The sequence below is a fragment of the Ixodes scapularis genome, unplaced genomic scaffold (assembly GCF_016920785.2).
Source record: "Ixodes scapularis isolate PalLabHiFi unplaced genomic scaffold, ASM1692078v2 PGA_scaffold10__122_contigs__length_95168666, whole genome shotgun sequence".
NCBI classification, from domain to species: Eukaryota; Metazoa; Arthropoda; class Arachnida; order Ixodida; family Ixodidae; genus Ixodes; species Ixodes scapularis.
This window is the reverse complement of record NW_024609836.1, coordinates 45,352,821-45,375,048: the sequence shown is the minus strand read 5'-3', so window position 1 is coordinate 45,375,048 and position 22,228 is coordinate 45,352,821. Positions and strand designations below refer to the sequence as shown.

Here is a 22,228-nt window from a genome sequence, read left to right as displayed (position 1 = left end):
CGAATGGCGGCGCATAGCAGAGGTTTCAACTGAATGCCGCCATTTTGTTTCAGCGGAATGTGCTTTGTCATTTGTTTTAGTTGTCGTTACTTGTAAAAGACGTATCAAGGAGCTTTACGCCCGCCCGCTTTTCTCCTCTCTACGCGACAACGCAACGCATGCGCACTAAAGAGCAGTGCGCGGCGTCTGCTATTAAACTATACAAACTACTCTCCGTGCTTTGAGTGTTGCTGCGCCTCTCTTAGATCTAGGCTCTTTAAACCATTCGAGAGCTCGGGCTTGCCGGCGCGTGTTGAGTGTTTGCTCATCCCAGACGTGACTCTTGCATTTGCGCCGCATAGAGATGCGAAACTGCCCAGCGGCTAAGGCGATCTCTTTGGCGTGCCAGAGTTGTTGGAAGCTAGTTCACGAAGGCTCGCAATATATATATATATATTTTTTTTTTTTTTTTCTTTTGCTCCTTCGCGCTTTTATTTTGGATGTATAGGCTTTATGGGCATCCGAGGGCCAGGGAAATTCAATCGTTTCTATGCTATCCCCGCTTCCGACCCCCGCACCCATCATGTTTTATATGCCTGCGTGGGATTCGAGTCGGCGAACTGGCAAAGCAGTATACTGTTTCTTCACTGATTTGGTACGATAAAATATCTCGCTCGCGTAGTTTACTTCAATTTCTTCCTCGCTTGTGTTAGTATTCTCTCTCTCTCTCTGTCTCTCTGACATACATACATATATATATATATATATGGCTCAAAAGGGATGTGAATAGTGAGGGTCTGGTTGCAAACTCCCGAGGCATAAAACCTAAGGGGCTTCCTCCCAAAATAGTTTTTTTTCTTCTTTATTTTACTTTTTTTTCTCCTTGTAGTGTTTTTTTTTTTTTTTTTTTTTTTTTTGTCGTTCTTTTTAAAGGAAAGCTTTGGCGAGATTTCGATGGTCGCTGGTTTCCCGCAAAATTGGTTTAGCACATCATAGACACGAGTGAACCAGTAACCCAATTGTGGGTTCAATGAATTTTTTTGCGACCTTATGAAATTATGTATATTAATCCTTCTCGTTTTTTTTTTTGTGTGTGTGTTTTTTAATGCTTTACTGGCCACGCCGAAAACGTGACGACAGATTTATTTATTTGCACATGCTGCGGCCAGATTTAGTTTATTGCAAGAGTGGCCATACAACAGCTTATAGTAATCCTGAACAAAACAAAAACACAATAGAAAGGAGCGATTCGGAACAATCACAAATTAAGACGAGGAAAGACGCATAATCGCCGAAAATAAAATCATTGTGTACGAGCACGCGCGTAGACCCGTCGACGTTATACCACAGCTCAACCGCACGTACGTGAAAGGAGCGAATTTTTAAAGCAACTCACACGGAACTGAAGTGGCACAATGCTTTCAGACGATTAAATCGTCTATAGTCGGTGTCAGGTTCCAAGTTCAAGGGAAGCTCCTCCCACCTCTTTCCACTTTAGTAAAGCGAACGCTGAAGGAGGCGACCTTCCCTTCAGCGTTCGCTCTGCTAAAGTGGAGAGGTAGAAATTCGGAAAATTCACCGTATTCAGGTAAACACACGAAGGCAAAGATAAAACGAATACCGATCGTTTGGTATTCTTTGCTCGGTCTGCCGTTACGTTTTCCTGACAGACAGACAATCTGTCAGCCAGGAAGGTTGTGTGTCTTCTTGTAGCCATATACCACGCTGTGATTTGCTTGGGCTACTTTCCGGCCCGAAGGGATTTGAGTATCGCAGCCCTCCGGTCGTATAATAGCTGCTCATTGTTGACCAAGTTGCGAATTGTTTATCACGCGATGGTCCGCTGTCGAATCACGTCGTCGTGGAAGCGCGATGCGGCCGGTTAGCTTCGCTGTATTGTTGAGAGACGTAATCTGGAAAAGGTGCGGTTTTATCTCGACAACCCTGCAGTGCGTGAGATAGCGGAGAAGTAAATGTAATTAGTGCATTATAGTGGATGTTGCGTCAATCCACTGGAAAGCGCGGAGGGGGATCGTTGGCCGAGTGGGCTAGCGCACACCAACCAGCTCGGAGCAAGTGGAGCGAAAGCTCGCGCTGCAGAATCCAGGGATCCTGGGTTCAATCCTTACCCCTGCCCGTTTCGATCTGGGGGGCTATGTCGCACGTTTTGGACTCCCAGGCGACTAGGGAGAAGGAAGTGACGTAGGTGTGAATGAACGTATCTTAGCAGCACCAGGCAACGCGTCATCAGCGTAACCCTCCCAGGATGAGCATCGTACAGGCGTGCGGGCGTGTATCACTACTGCGTGGTGCACGTTAGACCCCAGGCTAGCGGTTGTACTGCACTGGCCAAATTGCTCATCTACAGCTGGGAGACTCGTCGCAACTTTAAAATGGCCGACCGATTACACGCTGTATAAATATTTACACAAGCCCAGTTATTTTGGAAAGCGCGGGGAAATTTCGATGTTGGTTTGTGCATCATTTGCCATATCCGCAAAAAATATGATGTCGATATATCATAAATTGCATAAATATAATGTCGATATATCATAAACTGTATAAATATAAATATAAATGTCGATGTTGGTTTGTGCATCATTTGCCATATCCGCAAAAATATGATGTCGATATATCATAAATTGCATAAATATAATGTCGATATATCATAAACTGTATAAATATTTACACAAGCCCAGTTATTTTGGAAAGCGCGGGGAAATGTCGATGTTGGTTTGTGCATCAGTTGCCATATCCGCAAAAATATAATGTCGATATATCACAAATTGCGTGCCGAGAAAATGTAGATATCGGGTACTCCAAAAATGTAAATAATTAAAAAAAAAAAAACAAAAAAAAAAACCGGTCTTGTGATTTAAGTGATTGTTCCCGTTTCCTTCGTTGTGCATAAGGGATTGGAATTTCAATGCGTGCTACATGTCCATTCCAACGTTCGTCTCACTGTCTGCTTCTAACGACCGTGTCGTCCGCTAACCCGAAAATCCGCCATCTGGACGGTCAGTTTCAATCCCCCAATTAAATACAACTAAAATCGCGCTTAAAAAAAAAAAAAAACACGAATGGAAGAAGGAATCTTATCGTGACGTTTCCAGATAACAAAACGAATGACCTAACTTTTTATGGCGCGCACGCTCAGTTGACAACCAAAAAGAACGGGACACTCGCATTCAAAATTCACGAGACAACTGTAAGCCAATAAGGTCGACATCTGCGGTTCTTCCTTTTGTTTTTGAACTTTTTTTTTTTTTTTGTTCCCCCGGAAGCCAATCGGAAATCAACAAAGCTAAATGGCTTTCTTGTTTCCCTTTGTTCTTTTTTTCCCGCTTTTGTGCTATATAGGGCTCTTTTCCTCTGTAATCTGATTTTCACAACACGTGCGGGTTCGAGTCTTTGTTTGTTTTCTATTTGTTTTACTTTTTTTTTTTTTTTCTGTATAAGAGATCGTTTGGGCGTCATCGAATAGTGAGTCTAGGCGACGGGATGTCTCCAACACGACCCTGTTCTTTCGCCGGCGTCGCTTATTTCTCTCGTTCTCTTCCATCCGAATTTCTCTCGGGAGCGCCCATTTTAACGGGACTTTCTTCCATTACGCCTCTTTCTCTCCTTCCGCCCCTCGCACGTGACTCTCGTCCGTGCTAGCAACAGCGTCACCGCAGCTGCCTGACGCCAGGCGTCACTCGCCATCGGGTTGCGCTAGAGTTCCTGTATAGCTACGTACGGTAGCAGAGTTGTGCATTCAGCCTCGGCGCGTGGCCGTAGCGCCGGCTTTCCCGCACGAGCTGGATGCTTTGCTCCTCACGTGACTAAATTTGGTTGCGCCGTCAGAAGCGCGAGTCACTAGGCGTTACTTGTATACATGTTTGGTCCAGCGACGCTAGAATACGTATGCATAAACACGATGAACGCCACGATGGTGCTCACTTGACGCTGCCTGGTCGTGCGATTCGCTCGTATGCCGTCGGCTCCGTCTGGACTTAAAGGCCGACCTACGGAATTTCCTTCTGCCGGGCAGAAAATCGGTTCCCAGTTTTTTTTCTCCACTCTCTGTCTTCTCTCGCCTCAGGAGTGGGTCTCAGAGCTAGACTCTCCGCAGAAAGAAGGAGGGTCTCCCTCTTTTTCTAGTGGCGAGGAGAAATTGAGAAAAGACACCCGTGTGTTTTCCTGTCTAAAAAAAAAAAAAAAAAACGAAAAAAAAAAACGAGGTCTTTAGAAATAAAGAAAACGGTGTTGCTAGTATGTTTAGACAGCCTTGAAGTTGGTACGCCTCCACGAGTGACCGATCTCTTAGCTCTAGAATCTAAATTTAACCAGTGAAGTACACGAACGCGTGCCGGCCGGTTATTCGCTAAAACGTTGACGCGCTCAAATGACCGGTGCTCGCTTAAAATGTCGTTCGCTCATGTGATATGGACCCATCGGGTTGGAATGTTCGTGACTTTGCAGAGGCATACTGGTCCTATTCTGCCCCAGTATACTCGCCCAGGCCGCCACCGATTCAAAAGCTTCTTAGTTGCGGTGAACTTGCGAAGATGAAAGGGGACTACTTCTTGTGAATGGGGCCAGCTGAACATGGAAAACACACAGAGAAAAAATATAACATTCGCACCGCTGGACTAGCAACTTCACAAGCAATGAACCAACATGCTCAGCTTCAGCCAATAACAAGGGACTACTTCTTTCAGTCTTGCCTTCGGAAAGCTTGATTGCGTAAGTTTGGGATCGAAACCTGATGACAGTCGAGCGCGGCTCCAGGATTGGACACGAGAACTGCGTGAGCACTCGACTTCGGCTCGTAACAATCGATGCCTCGGCGGACACTCGGGTAGTGGCTCGTGTCTAACCACTACTGCAGTGATGAGAACAGCCGAACTCACAATGCCTGGAGCTCAGCACGCGTTTTCTACTTTGCCAACTCCAGCGCGTGGCTATGATTAACGTTGGCGTCATAAGATAGGCACCAGGCCACGTGACCGCTTGTTCTGGCTCCGAGTCGAAGGAATGTAGAATGCTGATATTTCTCGAATTTATTTGCCGACTGCCATTGCTTAGAAACAAGAACTAAGGCAAGTTTATTTGGTTTAACGTTGGGGAGAGATTTTAAGTAGTATATAGCGAAAGTAAAAAAAAAAAAAATCGTTTCGTGGCTCCTTGTGCAACGTAGTTCTTTTTCTTTTCCGAATTCCACACGTTCCTTGTTCTCGCTGCACGCCGCCCACGCGCCTTTTTTCTTACTGGCGCGGTCTTCCCGTTCAAAACGCTGAAGAGTCGTCTCTCTTTCGAAGGCAGATAATCTGCTTCCGCTTTCAAAAGTTTTCTTCGAGTGCGGGGTGTTGTTTACGGTCCGAGGGTGCGGCACCGACTGTCAGCGCTATGGGTCTATGACGTCAATGCTGACGTCAGGGCGGCTCTTACGCCACGACGCCCCCGCGCCGTTTTGGCCCCAATCAGGACATATCTCGAGGTTTGTCGCCCAAATGTCTTCCGTCGCGTTTTCTTTTTTTTTTTTTTTTTTTTTTTTTTTTTTTTGCATATTGTTGGGGGCTTTTGTCTCAGGCAGTTTCTAAAGCTTCCGATGAAATCGTTTATTTTCTAGGCGATGTTTATATAGGCAAGCATAGTAAATTCACCCCATGTTGGGGTTTTCTGGAGGTCGACGCAAACGCAGAGAAGTCTCAAACATACCTCTGTGTTTTTCGTTTGTATATATAATATGTAGTTATATCGGTGTGTTGCGGTGTAATTCTGTTTCCGGTGCTTTTTGTACACCTGATGCGTGTAAGCCTATTCATAACACGAAATTTTATAAGTAAGCTCTGCTGCTTTCTTAATTATTTTTTTTTTCTGTCATTGTTCAATTGTTTTCGATCTCGCCTCTTTGGGCGCCGCCTTTTTTCTGTATTTTTTTTAATCGTTATATTCTAGACTTCAGTGCATTTATACCACTCATAACTACGCGTAATTGAGTTCGAAAGAGTCCGCGAAAACAAACCTGCCAAGGGGAAAAAGGAAAAAGAATCGTAACCGGGAAAATTTGGTTACAAAACACGAGTCATTGGTTGACAAGTAGCGTGCGTGGGGGCGCGTGTAGGCTCTCTGCGTGTGCGTGCGTGTTGGGCCGTCACGTGATCGGTGATGTATACAGTAGTAGCGAGAGCGGCCCCTGCCTCGCTCCCTTTCACGGCCATTCGTCAACGTCTCCGGCGAGCGTTTTTATGTCGACCCGGCGGACCGTTATCGACCCACCTTGCTGACACGCTGCCCTCTTTTCTCCTCCCCATTTAGTCCTTCCCCTTTTCCCTCTTTCCCTTTCCCCGTGCTACCCCGCGTCACGTTTTTCACTCTCTCCTCCAAACTCTCTCCCTTCCCCCGCGCACGGAGGCGTTGTCCAAGTCCCCGGGGTACGCGAAGCTAAGGAAAAAAAAACGGCATGTAAAAGAAAAACACTATTTGTTAGAAAAATGTATTAGTGATATATTCATGATAATAATATAATGGAAAACATCCCTAGAGTGCTCTCTCGCTCAACTTCTGGGTGTGGTGCGTGTTACCTTTACGCTTGCCTTTTTTCATTTCTTTTTCTTTCTTCTGACTTGTTTGGGCTTGTTTTTTTTTTTTTTTCTTCTCCTTTTTATTATTAAAATGCTCACTCGGATGACCACTCCCCCTTTTGTCTGTTCCTCTTTATGTACGTTTAAGGCCCACTTACATGTAGCGAGTCGCCTTGTTATATAAAAAAAAAAAGTCCCGTATAGCACCATTCTTTCCGTGCCATTTGCGTTTTGGTGGGTTTTTTTGTGCATCTTTTTCTCCCAAAAAAGTCTTGTACTGGTAGTGTATGTCATCTGGCAGGAATGTTTTCTTGGTGACCTTTCGAGCATTTAATATTTTTGGCATATCCCATATTGCTTTTCTTTGGGGAATTCAAAATGGATGCATGGTTCCTGCATTCAGCTTTGGTTTCGAAACAAACACGCCGGATTGAGATCGTGAATACTAATTTCATGTCTAGATATAATCACCCGGGATATGATTACCACGTGCGGTGCAATGACAACTGATGAGGAGATAACTAAACATCATACCGCAAAATGTTTTTTTTTTTTTTTTTTTTTTTTTTTTTTTCACTTGAGGTTTGTTTGGTGTGGCTCTTCATTAGTGTAGGGAGTCGGCATACCAACTTTTTTATGGGGTGTGTTTTCACCGAGCCAATGTGATGTGCGCTTTTCGGGGCGGAACGGTGTAGTAGGTCACCGTCGATAACGGTGCTTCTGTGGGTGGGGTCAGATACTGTGGTGTGGTGGAGATGCTACCCCTCCCCCACTCTCCTATTGCTTCTACGTAGCTTACCGGACGATGGGCGTGTCACCTGGTCGTTGCAATGGCGGCATCTCTATCGTTTTATCGTGTCTGGTCACGGTCCTGGGTGTGCTTGAGCTGTCGGAGACTGGAGCTTTAAGACTGGAGCCATAAAATTTTATCTATCAGAGTGAAGAAAATTTTTATTTAATTTAAATACAGGTTCAGTTTTTAAACAAGCTAGGGTCATATAGTCTTTACAAGCGCAAAGTTTGGTCGCTCTTTCAAGTATATTTTTTTACCTTTAGTTTTCAAGGTTTTAGATGTATAAGTTTGCAGTTTCAAGAGTGCATCTTTTTGCACTGCGCTTCCCACGGGATTTCTTGTTTACCTGAGTACTATGCATCCGTATCCCAAATGCTCAGCTAGAACAAACACAAAAGTTCTGAGGTTGTTTTTTTTTATTGTTTTATTTATTTTGAAAGTGAAAGTTTTCTACTGGAAATACTCTAAAGCATTTGAGTTTTCTATGTACCATAATTTCCAAAAATCTCAGAATTACTTCATTTCGAGACTACACAACTATAAATAAAGAGATTTCTGGAAGATTCTTGCCTCCAGAATTGGGCTCAGCAGTATCAGAAAATGCACACCCGGCATTTTCCCTGAGAACCAATGTGGCAAGCATAACGGTTATCCCCCGCCCCATCAACTCTCTGCCACCCTCATCTCTATATCTCGGCTTCCCCCCCGACATTATCTCTCGACTACTACGCGTGAATGACGCCCAATCTGCATGCCAATTACCATCTCCTACCGCCAAGATAACGAAGAGACGTTGAGCAGTAGCCCCACGCCGTCGTAGACAAGCGTTCGAAGGAGAATCCCGTCGTCGTTGCCGCACTGCAATCTGTCGAAAAACACTCGGTTGCGTGGCTTCGCCCTTACCAGGCGCGATAGCGTGAGGAGAAGATATCGGCGTAGACGCGGGAGGCTTCCCCCTCCCTCAGCAGCATCTCTAGTGGGCTGCCGATAGAAGCGTTGTCCGTCTGATAACGCTGGCGTGTGTCGCTGCCGCCAGCCATTCTGTTTCCGTTGAGCCGAAGCTTCTGCCATTCGGTGACCCTGTGCGGTGGCTTCGGTGCTTCGAACCCAAACTCGAAGCTGCCCCTCCGGCCCCCAACACTCGATAAGGATTACAAGAGCTGCCAAGGCGCGAGCGTCGTGATGGTGAGTCACCACACTGCGGCTGGAAGTTTGGCTATGGTTGGCTTTGGTTGCGGTCTGTCGTCTGCAAGGTTCTCTTGCTAGATGGGGTGCTAACCAGGGCAGTGCGTTTCTCCATTGTGGGAGTTAGTGACCGGCATGCAAAAGATTGAATTGCGGCTAAACCATGATGAGCAGACAGCTTCGAAGCCTCTTTGCTTGGGGTCTTGGATCATGTGGAATCGAAGCATCTTGCGCGGTGTATAGACCATTCCACTAATTGCCTTCTGCACACTGCCATGTTTCTTTGTTGGGCTGTGGAATGCGTCTTGAGCATGTGCAATAGCTCTCTTCCTCAGAATATTGGATGCTGCACATGCGCCTTCGGTCCAATGACACAGCATTTTTCACTACTGTGATAATGAAAGGTGTATAGAAAATATTCGAAGCGACGGTGGCCTCATTTCAAGCATTTTCCATCTTGTTGCATAGATGTTTCTATGTGGCAGGGGCTGCAGTCGGCATTGGGTATTAAAGTGAGCATAATGTATGAGGAAATCACTTGTGGATGATGGCACAAAGAAATATCGAGTCAATTGGATAGTGTTAATTTTGGATGTTAAACTGAATTTTATGTTTGACTGTGATATAACATCAAGGAGCGGGTGCTAATATCACTTAATAGGGTGGCCATATCTCTCGGAGTACAAAACAAGCTTTATTGAGACAAGATGTCGGGGTGTCAGGAATGAACCTTATATAATCTTTATGTTAATGACCTCTCCATGGTGGTACCAATTTCACTATTTCAATATGCTGACGATGCTGTTATTTTATCTAGAGCGTTCAATTTTTCAGATGCCTTTTCGTCTTTACAGACTGCGGCAATTAAAACTATGGACTGGTTTGAAGCTAATTTAATTAAAGATAATGCATCCAAAACGCAGCTAATATGTTTCCACAACCCTTTGAAAGAAGTTAATAAGACCTCCTTTTTCAGATTACATGCGTCTAATTATCTATCATGTGCATGTGAGCCTATACAGCATGCATCTTCTATAAAATATCTTGGCCTATTCTTTGACAGTGACCTAACCTGGAACACTCATCTTGCTCATGTGTGTAAGAAAATATGTGCAGTGTCTTGTTTGCTATACAACAGGAGGTATTTTATGCCACTATCCGTTCGAAAAACTGTTGTACATGCTCTTGTTTACAGTGTGCTCCGTTACGGTATTACCGTGTATGGTCATTGTCCTCTGCGTCGGCAAATTAAAATTAATTCGATTCTGCGTTCTTGTTAAAGAACATTTCCTATGATTTATGCCTTGGTAAGGACTTTGACGTGTTTAAAGCACTGCATTTGCCTGGTTTTAACTTGCTATTTATGGAAACTGTTGTTCATAGACATTTTTGGGATAGTCAATTTAAAGTTCCATTTGTACCTTCTCGTATTCTTAGACCCAAAGAGCGTTACCGGATACCTCAATGTTCGACAAGATTTGGAAAAAGAGCTCGGAGTTATTATGTACCAGCATTTATGAACAAACTGCCTTCTAGTATTCTAGATTTGAGAACAAAATACAAGCTCAAGAAAGCCCTGAGAAATTTCAGATCGTAAAATGCTTACTAGTTTCCTTTTGTTATTCTGATTTCTTTGTGTGGATTTTATTTTACATGTTTCCTTTTGCAAACGGGATGGTTTCACTGATTTTAAGACGCTGCCAGTCAAGCCCAATGTGGCTTAGGCAGGTCAGACTTAACATATGTTTTGTTCATTTGCAATAAAAACCTCTAAAATGGGACCTTCCCAGTCAAAATGGGACGTCTGGTCACCCTACCAGTTATCCATTGTTCCGCTTACCATCTTCTCTCACCTGGTTTGAGTATAGCATTGACCTCTGCTGGCCTGGGGGACTTATCACTGCATATCGGGCCAACTCGCATCCTCTCCTAATATGCATTTATCCAGCCGTGACTCAGCATCACATAGCAAGTAGGCTACCTACGAAGTTCCCGACAGCTTCTGCGCAGTTTTCGAGGGAAAAATAAACACAACCCCAAACCATTTGAACAAACACCACACTCAATCTTTCAACAGCCGCTTTCCCCATCATTCGAGGCGCTCCGACCCCGCTAATGTAATTAATGCTTTCCACGAGCGACATTTCCAGAGACCTCCTTCCCCCCCTCCACCTCTTATGATGCCTATTGTGCATGTTTACCCGCTCCGACAGGGCCAGGGCTTTCCATCAACGCGACAACTTCCAGGAAATTGGCAAGTTCACCGCGCATACAACGCCGGCTCTCAATTCTTGGCGAGAGTCCGGAAATGCCCTTTGAGCATTTACAAATGGTCACCCCTTCAGCACTTCCCTTTGCATCCCTCTGCCTTCCACCACTCTCAAATCACTACAGCCTCGGTCCAGTGGGACTGAAGCCCCAGAGATGGACGGGTTGTGGGAAGCAATATAAAAGAGCAGGGGGGGGGGGGGGGGGGGGGGGAAGGGTGCAATCCGGCCACGATGAAGCGGAGCTCAGATAAAGGAAGCCGAGAGTGGTGGTGATGGGGGAGGGGGAAGACCCAGCCTTGAACGTTTGCCAGTTCTGGCCGGCACGGCGGTATGTCAGAGAGTTGGGGGGTGGGGGGGAGGGTTGGGGGCTTCTGTCTTCTCCCGGTGTCTCCTATTAATGGTTGGCAGCCCCCGAATGCCCACCAGACGCAAAGAGCCGCAGAGAGGAGTGCCATCGTTCGTTGTTGGTTGGGGCGAGCGTGGGTCTTTGCGTTTGTGGAGATGGAGGAGCTTGGAAGGGGAGGGTGCACATCGCACTGCGGCCGCTGTGGAGGTATTTTTGGGAGGACGTGCTCCACCTTGCCTCTTGTGGGCCCGATTCGGAAGGGATGAGGAGGGACTGCTCTCTCCTCGTTTTATTTTGGTACGACTGCCTGCATCCCAGAGAGGGGCAGGTGGAAGCGGGAGGAGCAACCAGCGTGTGCAACGCATTGTTGTCCCAAGTGGCATATTCGGGGGGTTTGCACGTGGGAACTGATTTGCCCTCTCCCTTTTTCTGTCTCCCCTCTCCGTTCGATTCTCTCTTATTTCATAAGATGGAATGAGGCTCGTCTGCTGGGGAGGAGTTGCTGAAGGAAGGTCGAGGATTTTAACGGTTGCCGTGCCTCCGACTCGCGTCCGTCGCTGCAGTGTTGGGAAATTGCGGGGTGTCTGGGCAGATCGAGAGCTTTGCAACTGATAGCGACGCACGATAACGCCTCGTGCGTCACTTCTTGTGCGGTAGGAATGAGTGTGCGGAGAATTGAAAGTGTACTGACACATTAGATACGATTGAAGTCCCCGAGACAACTCCCGTCCCCCTTTTCGAGCGACGCAATGTGGCGGCACACTCTGCCCGATATGAGCTGGTTGAGATTATGTCCCTGCTCGCATTGTAAGGCTGCAGAGTGCACTGCGTTCTTGGAGTCGCCGCTTTGGGACGTTGTCAACTTCAGCCGGGTTCCCGAGGATGGTTCTTCACACACTTCCCTTTCGGCGGGATCAAATGCGTTGCAAGCACTCGTAACCGCTTACGACGAAGGGGCACACTGGTGCCGCCTATCTGCTAGCGCTAGAACACTTCTGATCTCCGGATATTTTCTAATTTTAATACGCATCATCCTTTTACCATGTTCTAGAAATAATTGTGACATTGTTGCGAGGGATCAGTTCTTGATGATAGCACATAGATTCGATCTTGCAAATACTGCGAAACCTTCCGTCTAGTTACACACAGATTGGAAGTGTTTCCAGGGTTACCGGACAGATGGCGCCAGCATTGCAGTGTGCTCCCTCATCTTAAGCGGTAACAAGCTGTAATTGCGCAGTCGGTCATGCTTAAACGTGGATGTGTAAACCAGCCTTTACAATAATTACCATCGTCGTGGTCCCTAATATATTAGTTCAGGGGTAAACCATGACAAGAAGTCGTAGACTTTGTTGCGGAGAAACCTACCTTTGAGTTCATTGCTCGGTGCGTGTCACTACCTAAAAGCATTCCAAGCGTTCGCAAACACTTTGGTGTTTTATGGGAGGGCTTTGGCTTTAAAGTGTTTTGCTCTAAGCCTCGTGGTAAAAGAGTCCTTTGGTGTTCGGCTGTTTTGCCAACTCGAGACTGCTGAGTAAGGTCTGACGCACCATAGGCGCTGTTTATGGCTCCGAGAGCTTTTATCCTCCTTGCTTATTCCGGGTGCACGTCGGCTATAAAGTTTTCTCTTGTGTGTTTGTTTACTGTTCCTCTTCTTTCTTCCTAATTTTTTGGGTATTTGCGGAGCAAGTTCTGAGTTATGATCTACCCCTTTTGGAGTTCTCAAAGTATGTACCATTATATCCCGAGAGATGCCCCACCCCGAAAGATAACCCACCCATATGTTTTGCATGATTTGCTATTTTTTCAAAAATACCAAAGCATAGGCCACTCCTAGTAATTGCAGGGCCCTGGCCAATGGTGATCTCGACAGAAATGGCTTTACTTAGCCACGGCGGGACATAGGCGAACACTGCTGACTGGGAACCGCAGTCGAATTTGGTTCGATCATCCCTGCAATGACAAGTTTTGCAGGTTACAAAGTCTAAAGCTAGCACTTTTCAAGTTAGTTTTATCGCACACCGAAAGTTAACTCACTCATTATTTTCCTCCAATTTCCTTTCGATTTTAGGTGGCCTATCTCGAGATATTACAGTACTGTGCTGCTTCTGTGCAAGTATCAGCTGAGGCTTTGTTGGGTCGTTTTTTCCTGTGGAAAGGGGGATGCTTTGGATCACTTTAAGGTATGCACAGAACTTGTGTCAATGGCATATGTATCTAAATATCTCTCCTGTTGTGCACCTGAATTCTGAAGGAATATTGGATAATTAGATTTATAAATAGCATTATTACTTCAATGAATATATTGTCATAAATGACTGTAAGAGAGTGAGTGTACTACAAAATAAAACACAAATACAGGTAGCTGGACACTCTCTGTTCCCAGTTATTCTTGCCACCTGCATAACTAGGCTACTCAATCCGTTCAACTTGACCGAAAGCAAATATTTACCGTGTTGCAAGTCCCCCTTTTTTTTTTTTTTAGCAATCAAGTTTGATGTGCTTGAAAGGAACCTTATGAAACCCTCAAACTGGCAGTCAACATTTCGCAAAGATATGTAGCCTCTTCAGGGCCCTGTAGGATCCCTGAAGGAGCTCACGGGGATCCCTGAAGAATCTTTAAATGAATTCTAAATGAGCCCTGAAGCATCTTTGAAGGAGTTCTAAAGGAGCCCTGAAAATTTTTTGAGGGAGTTCTAAAGGAGCCCTGGATTCAAGGAGTTTTAAAGAAGCCCTGAAAGATCCCTGAAGGAGTTTTAAAGGATTCTTGAAGGATTCTTGAAGCAGTTCTGATAGAGTGCTAAAGCAGCTAGGTCTCTTTGCAAAATGTTCACTGTTCTCAGGGTTCCAGGAGTAGTTTGACTACCTTTGTGTCTTGTTCAAAATTCACTGTTATAATGTACACCTTTTAATTAAATGCCCGCCTGTCTTGTTGCTGATGCAGTGTTCTCCAAGGGCCAGTGCGAGACCGGGCAGTACCGGTTCCTGTCCAAGCATGGCGGCTACGTCTGGGTGCTGACCCAAGCAACGCTCATCTACGAGAACAACAGCTGCTCCAGGCCACAATGTGTCGTCTGTGTCAACTACGTTCTTAGGTACTTCCCTCTCTCTCCCCCGCCCCTCTGGGCGCTCCGACATTGTGCTGTCTGCCGTCGTACCATTGATTTGAGACGTTTGAGTCTCGGCTGCTCAAGGGCATTCTGATGCCTGTGTTTTCGCAGTGGTGTAAGGTGTCTGCTTTGTGCAGTGGCCTGCCTGTCCCAAATTTTACAGACGACAAAAAGAAAATCGGAAAAGTCAGTCTTACGGGAGGTTTTGGAAACCTTGGTGCCTGCGAAATGGTCCGAGGAACCAGAGTGAGCTTAGTACATGGTGTAAATACTCGAAAATTGTGCAAAACTCATAGGGAGAGGTGCAGGAAAGCTTGGGTAATTTTGTATTTTTCTTTACTTTCTTTCTTTTTTGTGTGTTGAGATTGTTTTAGCAAAATACCACTTCTTGAAAATTTTATATTATGCAAAGCCCCTATTTAGTCATTTACAACTTCACTCCTTCAAAGCATAACTTGTTTAAAAAATGTAACTGCTTTCAGAATTTTTTGTTGTTGACATCTGACTGGTAAAAATGGTAACCAAGATTGTTGATTGAAAGTGATGCAGTGAAATATCTGGCACATTATTGTAAAGGACTTTAATGACTATTGACCACAATCCATATTCATGATTCTGTAATCTTAAATATACTAAAAGTGAGGTAAAACAGTAGATAGGTAAAAAAACTGTTTAAGTTCTAAGTGACAGAGTAGGCTGAGCTTTAGACTGACTCATATTAGGTGATAGTGTAATATGCTTGGCCCAATATCACTATATACACTTGCTGTGCTTTGGAGACCCTTTAGGCTTGAATTTTCACGAGTTTATCTAATTAAAGCTTGTTACTGATAAGGGGCAACACCTGCAGCTGCCCTGATTGAGAGCGTAGGACGCTTTCTCGAAAGAGGTAGAAATGCCTGGCTGCAAAACAGGCGTCCCATAACATTTGTTGTTTTTTCTTTTCTTTTTGCTGGACCCTGCACAGTTGGCATTTTATCTGTAAAATTTAACATGGTGGCCCTTTCAGAAGTACAGCTGTTCTGCCTAACTCACATTGTTGAGTGTCTTCCCCGTGCAATTTTAAGTTATTTTTATAATTTCTTAGCACTCTAGAAAGATATGTCCGGTTGAATGCTAGCAACATAAGAGATTTATTATTACTTTGTCATAATGCAGCACCTATTTCCTCATGATCTACAGAGGGAACAGTGCACCCGCAAAACAGTCAAAGTGCACACACAAAAAAGAAAGACACTTACGCAGTGCTGCCTAACAACGCTAGACCACTCGGTGGCCGAGTGGTCTAGCGCACACCAGCTCGGAGCACGTGGAGCGAAAGCTCGCGCTGCAGAACCCAGGGATCCTGGGTTCGAGCCCCACCCCTGCCCGTTTCGATCTGGATGAGCATCGTACCGGCGTGCGGTCGTGTATCACTACTGCGTGGTGCACGTTAAAAACCCCAGGCTGTACCACACTGGCTAAATTGCTCATCTACAGCAGGGAGACTAGGTCGCCTCTGTGAGGCAGACCAAGTTCTTGGCTGTATAAACACACACACAACCCAATTAATTAACAACTCTCTCGTATATTTACACAGTTTTTTCTTCTTATATTATGGACTAGGGCCAAAGAGAATGATTGGTCTTTTTTTTTTTTAGTAGGGAGCTAAACCGAGAACTAACTAAATTGAAATTAGTGTAGGGCTAGGTAGTTTAGTTATTTTTTTGATAAGGTTAAAGACGATGTACTAACACATCTACACTGACTTTAGCCTTATCACAAAGAGAACTAGACATTAATTTCAATATAGTTAGTTTTCGGTTTAGCTTCCCATTGAAAGAAAAAAGACCAATTATTCTCCCTGGCCCTAGTCCGTAATACAAGAAAAAGAAAACAGTGTAATAAAGTTGTTAGCGCTGCGTAAGTGTGTTATCTTTTGTGTGTGGACGTGAGTGACTGTTTGCGAGTGCGCTGTTCCCCCCGTATATCATAAGCAACTAACTCGCCCGAATTTCTGTGTTAACACCTATTTCCATTTGCTGAAAAATCCAAGCCGTAATATATGTGTGCCGATCGCTAACCTCTCCTTACCTATGAGTTTGTCATTTGCTTAAACAGAAGCGAATAACCACTCCTGAACAAGCAATCAGCATAAATTTGTAATTAGTCAATCACAACCAATCATTGTTTGTTTTTGCGGTCTATGACAGCCTGCTTGGATAGATTGAAGCTAGATGATAAGGAAACTGGAAGGTTGTTTTGGTCATCTGACAGTTGTGCCAGCAAAACTTCGTAAATTTGGTACTATATTTTCCAGCATATGGTTAGACCCTTTAGGCTGTGGAGGCTGGATTGAAGCCAGAAAATAAAGTGCTTCTGTTAGTCTGTGCCCAGCAGGCACGTAGCCAGGATTTTGGTTCGGGGGGTGCCCGCCCATGACGAATTGCTGTATAAGGGGGAGGGGGGGAGAGCAGGTCCCGGCAAAATCGAAGATTTCGGGGGGGGCCCGGGCCCCATGGGCCTCCCCCCTGGCTACGTGCCTGGTGCCCAGTGATGTGATTGCTGCTCCATTTGCGCCAAACTGCCCTGTTACATCCTGCCACATTTAGCCCAGATGTGAGGAACTTGTGCCAACATGGCAGCAAAACTTCATTTCACTTTATTAGTACTGAAAATATAATGGCTCAGTTCCCGCTGCACGTCCAGATTGTTATGGTAGACTTGTGAGAATTTTCACAACTTTCAGTTTTAGCCGCAGGTAACATATTATATCCTATTTTATCTTTCTGTCAGTGTTAAACACCGACAGTGCTCAGAATTCTCTCAATATCTCTTGTGTTCCTAGTCTGGCGTGTAAGTCAGCTTTGTTGAGCGCTCTTCTCGCCGCGCTCTTGTGTAGTGCAGTGAAGTGGCAACTGCGAAGCAAGCATCACAATTTGCTTGTCTTCCTTTGCCGCAGTGTATCTGAATGCTAAAGGGAAAGCATTCCCCCAGAGCAGGATGCTAAACATGCAAGCATTGGGTATATTGAAGGAGGCAACTTCGTGAGTGTTAATGCAGCAGCTCTTAGTTGCAGTAAAAATTTCTGAATTACACTGCAGCTATTATTTATGATAGACTGCGGTATTTTGGCAATATTTTCTTCAAATTCAGGACTTAGCTGAGGGTACTTGCAAGGTAATTCATACGAACTCCTCTGTAGGTTTTTTTTTTTTATTTGAACTACATTCTTTAGTTGTCAGCTTTATATGTGTTTCATCCATTCAAGGTGCATTCAATAGAATAAATTAAAACTAAATTACACGAGGCAGTAGAAGAAAGCTTACGAATAACCTTAACGACTTTGGCTGGATTCTTTTAAGAAGGCATGCCTATCATTCACATGCCGATCTCCGTTATTATGAGGATCTGCATACAGATCCTCATAATTAATTAAGAGTTTTTTTTATTACAACCTTTAGAATTTCAATTTGTGCGCTCAAGATTATTCTAACATTATTTCAGTGGAATATACTTTTTGATTTACATTTTATTTTGTACCTAAAATGACCATTCACAGCAGTTCATACTGTCCTTCATCGATCAGCATCTTGTTGCCATGCCTTGTGCTTCTATGTGCTTTGTGTTTGAGATAATCAAACCTGCCATTGCACAGAAGTGTGAAGGCAAAGCGTGCACATTTTTAGTTGGATAGGCCAGCACATGAATCTTGCATATATTGTTCACGGTGGCATGAATAAGAATGAAGTGTATGCTTGTGCTCCAAAAGTACTTTTTGCTGCTCCAAAAGGTGGCACGAAATAACTCCGGTAAATTGCATCACTTTGTGCCCAGCTTCTAATAATGATTGCTCCTAAAGCATTTGAGGAAAGAAGGAATGCTATAAATATGTATGTGCACTGTACAATACAGATGATGCCGGAGGCTGCTGCGCGTCTGCTCGCACGACTAGCAGGTGGTGTCGGATATTGGACTAGATTCACATGTAACTTGGTACCTGTAAAACCATATGCAATCAGTCTTTCAACTTCAGCATTTTAGTGCTAAGAGGAAGCATATGTAAACACTCATCACCCATCTGAGAATTGTAGTAGAGAAATCAGTTTGTAGCTTGGTTAGCCGTTTTAACTCCTACATTTTTAACAGTAACGTCTAGTGGCAGTGGGAAACACTTTCCAACTCAAGGTGCTTTACTAAAGAAGAGTTGTTCTCTTTTAAAAAAAAAACGCTAAAATGAAGAAAAAAAATTAGAAAAGCATAAATAAGACACATACTTCTTTTAAATATTTGACCACAAAAAAAAAAAAAAAAAAAAAAATTTGAACAATATTTGCGTTACATGCAGTTTAGGTGGACGTCGCAGCCCGCTCGAAGCCTTGCCCACAGATCAGTGGCCCCGCCCATTACTAATGGATTGGCTTGGCTGCTCGACCGAACACGCTCGCAATCCTAGTGTCTCTTTGTCGCAATGTCCAGTGAATCTAGTTTGATATCTGACACCGCCTAGTCGTACTAGCAGACGCGCAGCAGCCTTTGGCATCGTCTGCTATTCTGCCACCGTTTATCACTGTCTGCAACGCCCGTAAGACGCAACCGCTGTCTGGAAATGCCGGCAGCCATATTCATGATTGTTTGAAACCAAAGTGGAAAAAACGGCCTCGGGATTTTTTTAAAATAAATAATGATTTATTAATAAATATAGATTGTTTCTCAGACATAAAACAAATGTTGAATTAAAGATTACTGTGGCATGAAGAAATAATTTTACAACAAACGTTCCTCATGTCAATCATCTTTCCAACCAATGAGAGCCAAGAAATGGGGCTACGTTCCTGAGTGGTGCCTACAGCGTGTTACCTCCACCTAAATTGCGTCTAATAGCGGAAATATTTCAAGAAAAAGTTTTATTTTCTATGGAAAATTTAAAAAGAATATGTCCCAAATCCCTTTAATTTGTTTGTTTCGTTTTATTCATTTTAAGCGCAATAGCTGGAGCACACATGGTCTACAAAATTATGTTTCAGTCTTGTGACCAGCTTATATGTTTTCGTGTACAACTTCTGCACTACCTAAGTATTGTCTCACAAATTTAGAAAGGTTGTGAAAATTCGGCTGTGCAAATAAATCGTCCACAGTAATTATGAAACTGGGTTTATGGAGCAGCTTACCCCCCTCCCCCCCTGCAAAATTTAATTCCTAAGAAATATTCCGGAGTGCAATACTTGAAAAATCTGCAGATATACTAGCATTGTTTACAATGGTTGGGAAACTGTAGCGTAGAAAATATATATTAAGTTCTGCACTTTTGGCTTTTTTGTCTTCACTTGGCTAGATCAGTGCTTCTCAAATGTTGCCCTGCCATGAACCCGCCAATTATCTCGGGACTTATTTGTGAACACACATTGAATGTTTTCATGTAACAACAGCATGTTGCATACATGGGGAACTGGTAAAGCGAGGAAAGTCGATGTCGTCATTCTGACTGAACATAGATCACGTTTATTGCCTTGAGCATTCCGCGAACAAGCCCAGACAAGACCTTGCAGTGGAAAGCAAAAATGGCAGCATGTGTCCGAGTGCTTTCTCCGAGAAAGCCCGTAGTAAAAATGCATTTGCAACTGAAAACCAGCAAAGGCTCACGCGGCATGCGGTAACTCGTGAGACTAGCTCTACCACAGCCGCAGAGATGTTCTGTTCAACACAACTGAAACCCTCTTCAGTGCGAACCACCTCCAACGGTGCCATGCCGCAAACCCCCGGGGGTCCACAAACTGCAGTTTAAGAACCGCCGGACAAGATCATTAGGAGCAGGTGATAGACTTACGTCTAGTTTGATGGATTCTTTTTATGGGGAAACGCGTACAAATCAATCTGTATATGCCTCGTTTCTTGCTACGTTTTCGCTCGGCTCGTTAGGTAGCCAGTATCTCAAAGGATGTGTCGCACGCTTCCCGCAGTGGGACCAGCCAGGAACATGAGGTGGTGTCGGAGGACCAAGTGATCAAAGCGGCGGCTGCGCCCGAGCCCCCCGAGAAGCGCCCCCCGGCACCCCCGGCGGAGCCATTTGAGGAGGCCTTTGAGGCAGCCCAAGGGGCGGTGCCCTGCTACCCGGTAGCCAGCAGCACTGCCAAAATCTTCGCACCCCGCACCGCGGACATGAACAAAGGTTTCCTCATGTTCGCTGACGATGACAGCGGCCTCACAGGTGAGTGCAGCGTTGCTCCTGCGACTCTGTAATGGCAGCAGCGCGAGCACTGCCGGTTGTCGGAGTTGTGCGGTCACAGGCGATTGTGATGCAGTTGGTCACACCGAGATGCTACCTGTAAGCCTGCTTTGAAGGCGCAATCATAAGATGGTATTCAATCATGTTCATTTGTGTTGCGAGGACTCGAGGCAGGTTCAGACATTTTGCCTTCCAAGTGCAACCGACTGCGTCACAGTCGCTTAAGACTGCTTACAACGAGGTGCTACTATGTGTTGGTAAGGTGGCCGAGGTTTGCGCAATGCAAGAAGACAGAGTCGAAACGCAGTCAGTGGTGCTAAAATGCACGTTTGAACCAGCCTTTATGGTGAGATGCGGCCGTGGGTTACCGGGACAGTTGTGCTTGGTAAGAAGTGTGACAACCAGTTCAAGAAGTGGCTTGGAATGCAATGTACTTAGCATGGAAGTACCATCGACTTGCAGGCATATCTCTGCTCAGTGTCAACTTTTCCATGCAACATTGTCAAGTCTAACATAATTTCCATGGTGGTGCAGCCTGCTCATCTGCACGAGCACATGGCTTTGTCTCGCATTTCGTTCGGACACAGATTCGTGTGAGGGACACATCAAATGAGGCCACACGCTTGCAAGAGTAGCTTTGGTTGCTGTGTGACAGGGCCTTGGGACTGCTCAGACAATGAAGTTCTGGGGAACGATACAATTTAGCTCATAGTTCATAGGGAGCAACGATTGGTGGACATGCCAGTCTGGTGGGTGAGATAACAGATGCCGATTGTGGAGTTGGCTTTGGGTCATTGAGATGCATGTTGAGAGATCCCCAGGTGGTCTCTAAAGCAGTCCCCAGTCCTTCACAGGGGCATGCCAGATGCCCTTTGTTAATTTTGCACGTAAATCCCTGAAATTTATTGGACACACCTGCCGTCTGAAATTTTCTACAGCTGTCACTTTGTAATGTGTGACATACTCTGCTGCAACTTAACACGCTATTCCAGGTTTGATAAAAAAAAAATACTGTAAACACAAAACCACTTTCACATTTAAATCTGGTACAATGCCGGTTCTCCATCATTCGATCCAGGTCAGAACAATGTCGCTTTTGACAGTCGTTTTGGGTAGACTAGCAGTCACTTTTAAATAACTTTTCTGTTAGGCAAGAGGTGCTTGTCACTCTTTTCTTAGTTGTTTCAAAGTGACTGTAATAATATTTGTTGTATATAAGGGGGTCAGTTTTCTCTGAAGAAAGGCAGCATTTACTGGGGATTTTTTAATTGTCAGGACAAATAGCATGATCAAGGAAATGCCCTATCAATGGCTCTAGTAGTGTTGCATTTTGCCATACTTTATTAGGACCATTTTCTTGTAAAGCGTATCCAAGCAATCACCTCAATATAGGTCTTTATTTCTGACAAATGCACACTTTAAAGTATGGTTCTATTGGAGGTGTGTACTAAAGAACCCCTTAGTTTCTGGAACATTTTTTAACTTGTACCTGGAAAATGAACTTAAAATGCGGAGAGTAAGTCGTCTGCTCCTTGCGCAGGGAGTTGCAGTGACGTCACAATGACGCAGAGCTCTGATTGGCTTTGATTGAAAGAATAGTTGGTGGACGTCAATTCTAGATGCATCAAGGTCTACCCACTATTTTTTTTTTTCAATCGGCCAATAATTTATTTTTGGCATTCTGACATCATTGTGCAACCCCTGTGCAATGATGACAATGAGTGTCTTTCCAGCAGACGAACTTGCACTTCACATGGATCTTATCCAGAAT

The 22,228-nt window shown here is 44.7% G+C and overlaps 1 protein-coding gene across 1 annotated transcript in view; it reads left to right on the top strand.

Annotated features, from left to right (window-relative positions):
• The window catches only part of LOC8041650 (hypoxia-inducible factor 1-alpha), a 216,962-nt gene that overhangs the window by 182,728 nt on the left and 12,006 nt on the right, over positions 1-22,228 (top strand). Inside the window, 2 exon segments of the mRNA XM_029992579.4 lie at positions 14,087-14,237; positions 20,192-20,439. Of these exon segments, the coding sequence (XP_029848439.2) occupies positions 14,087-14,237; positions 20,192-20,439 (399 nt within the window).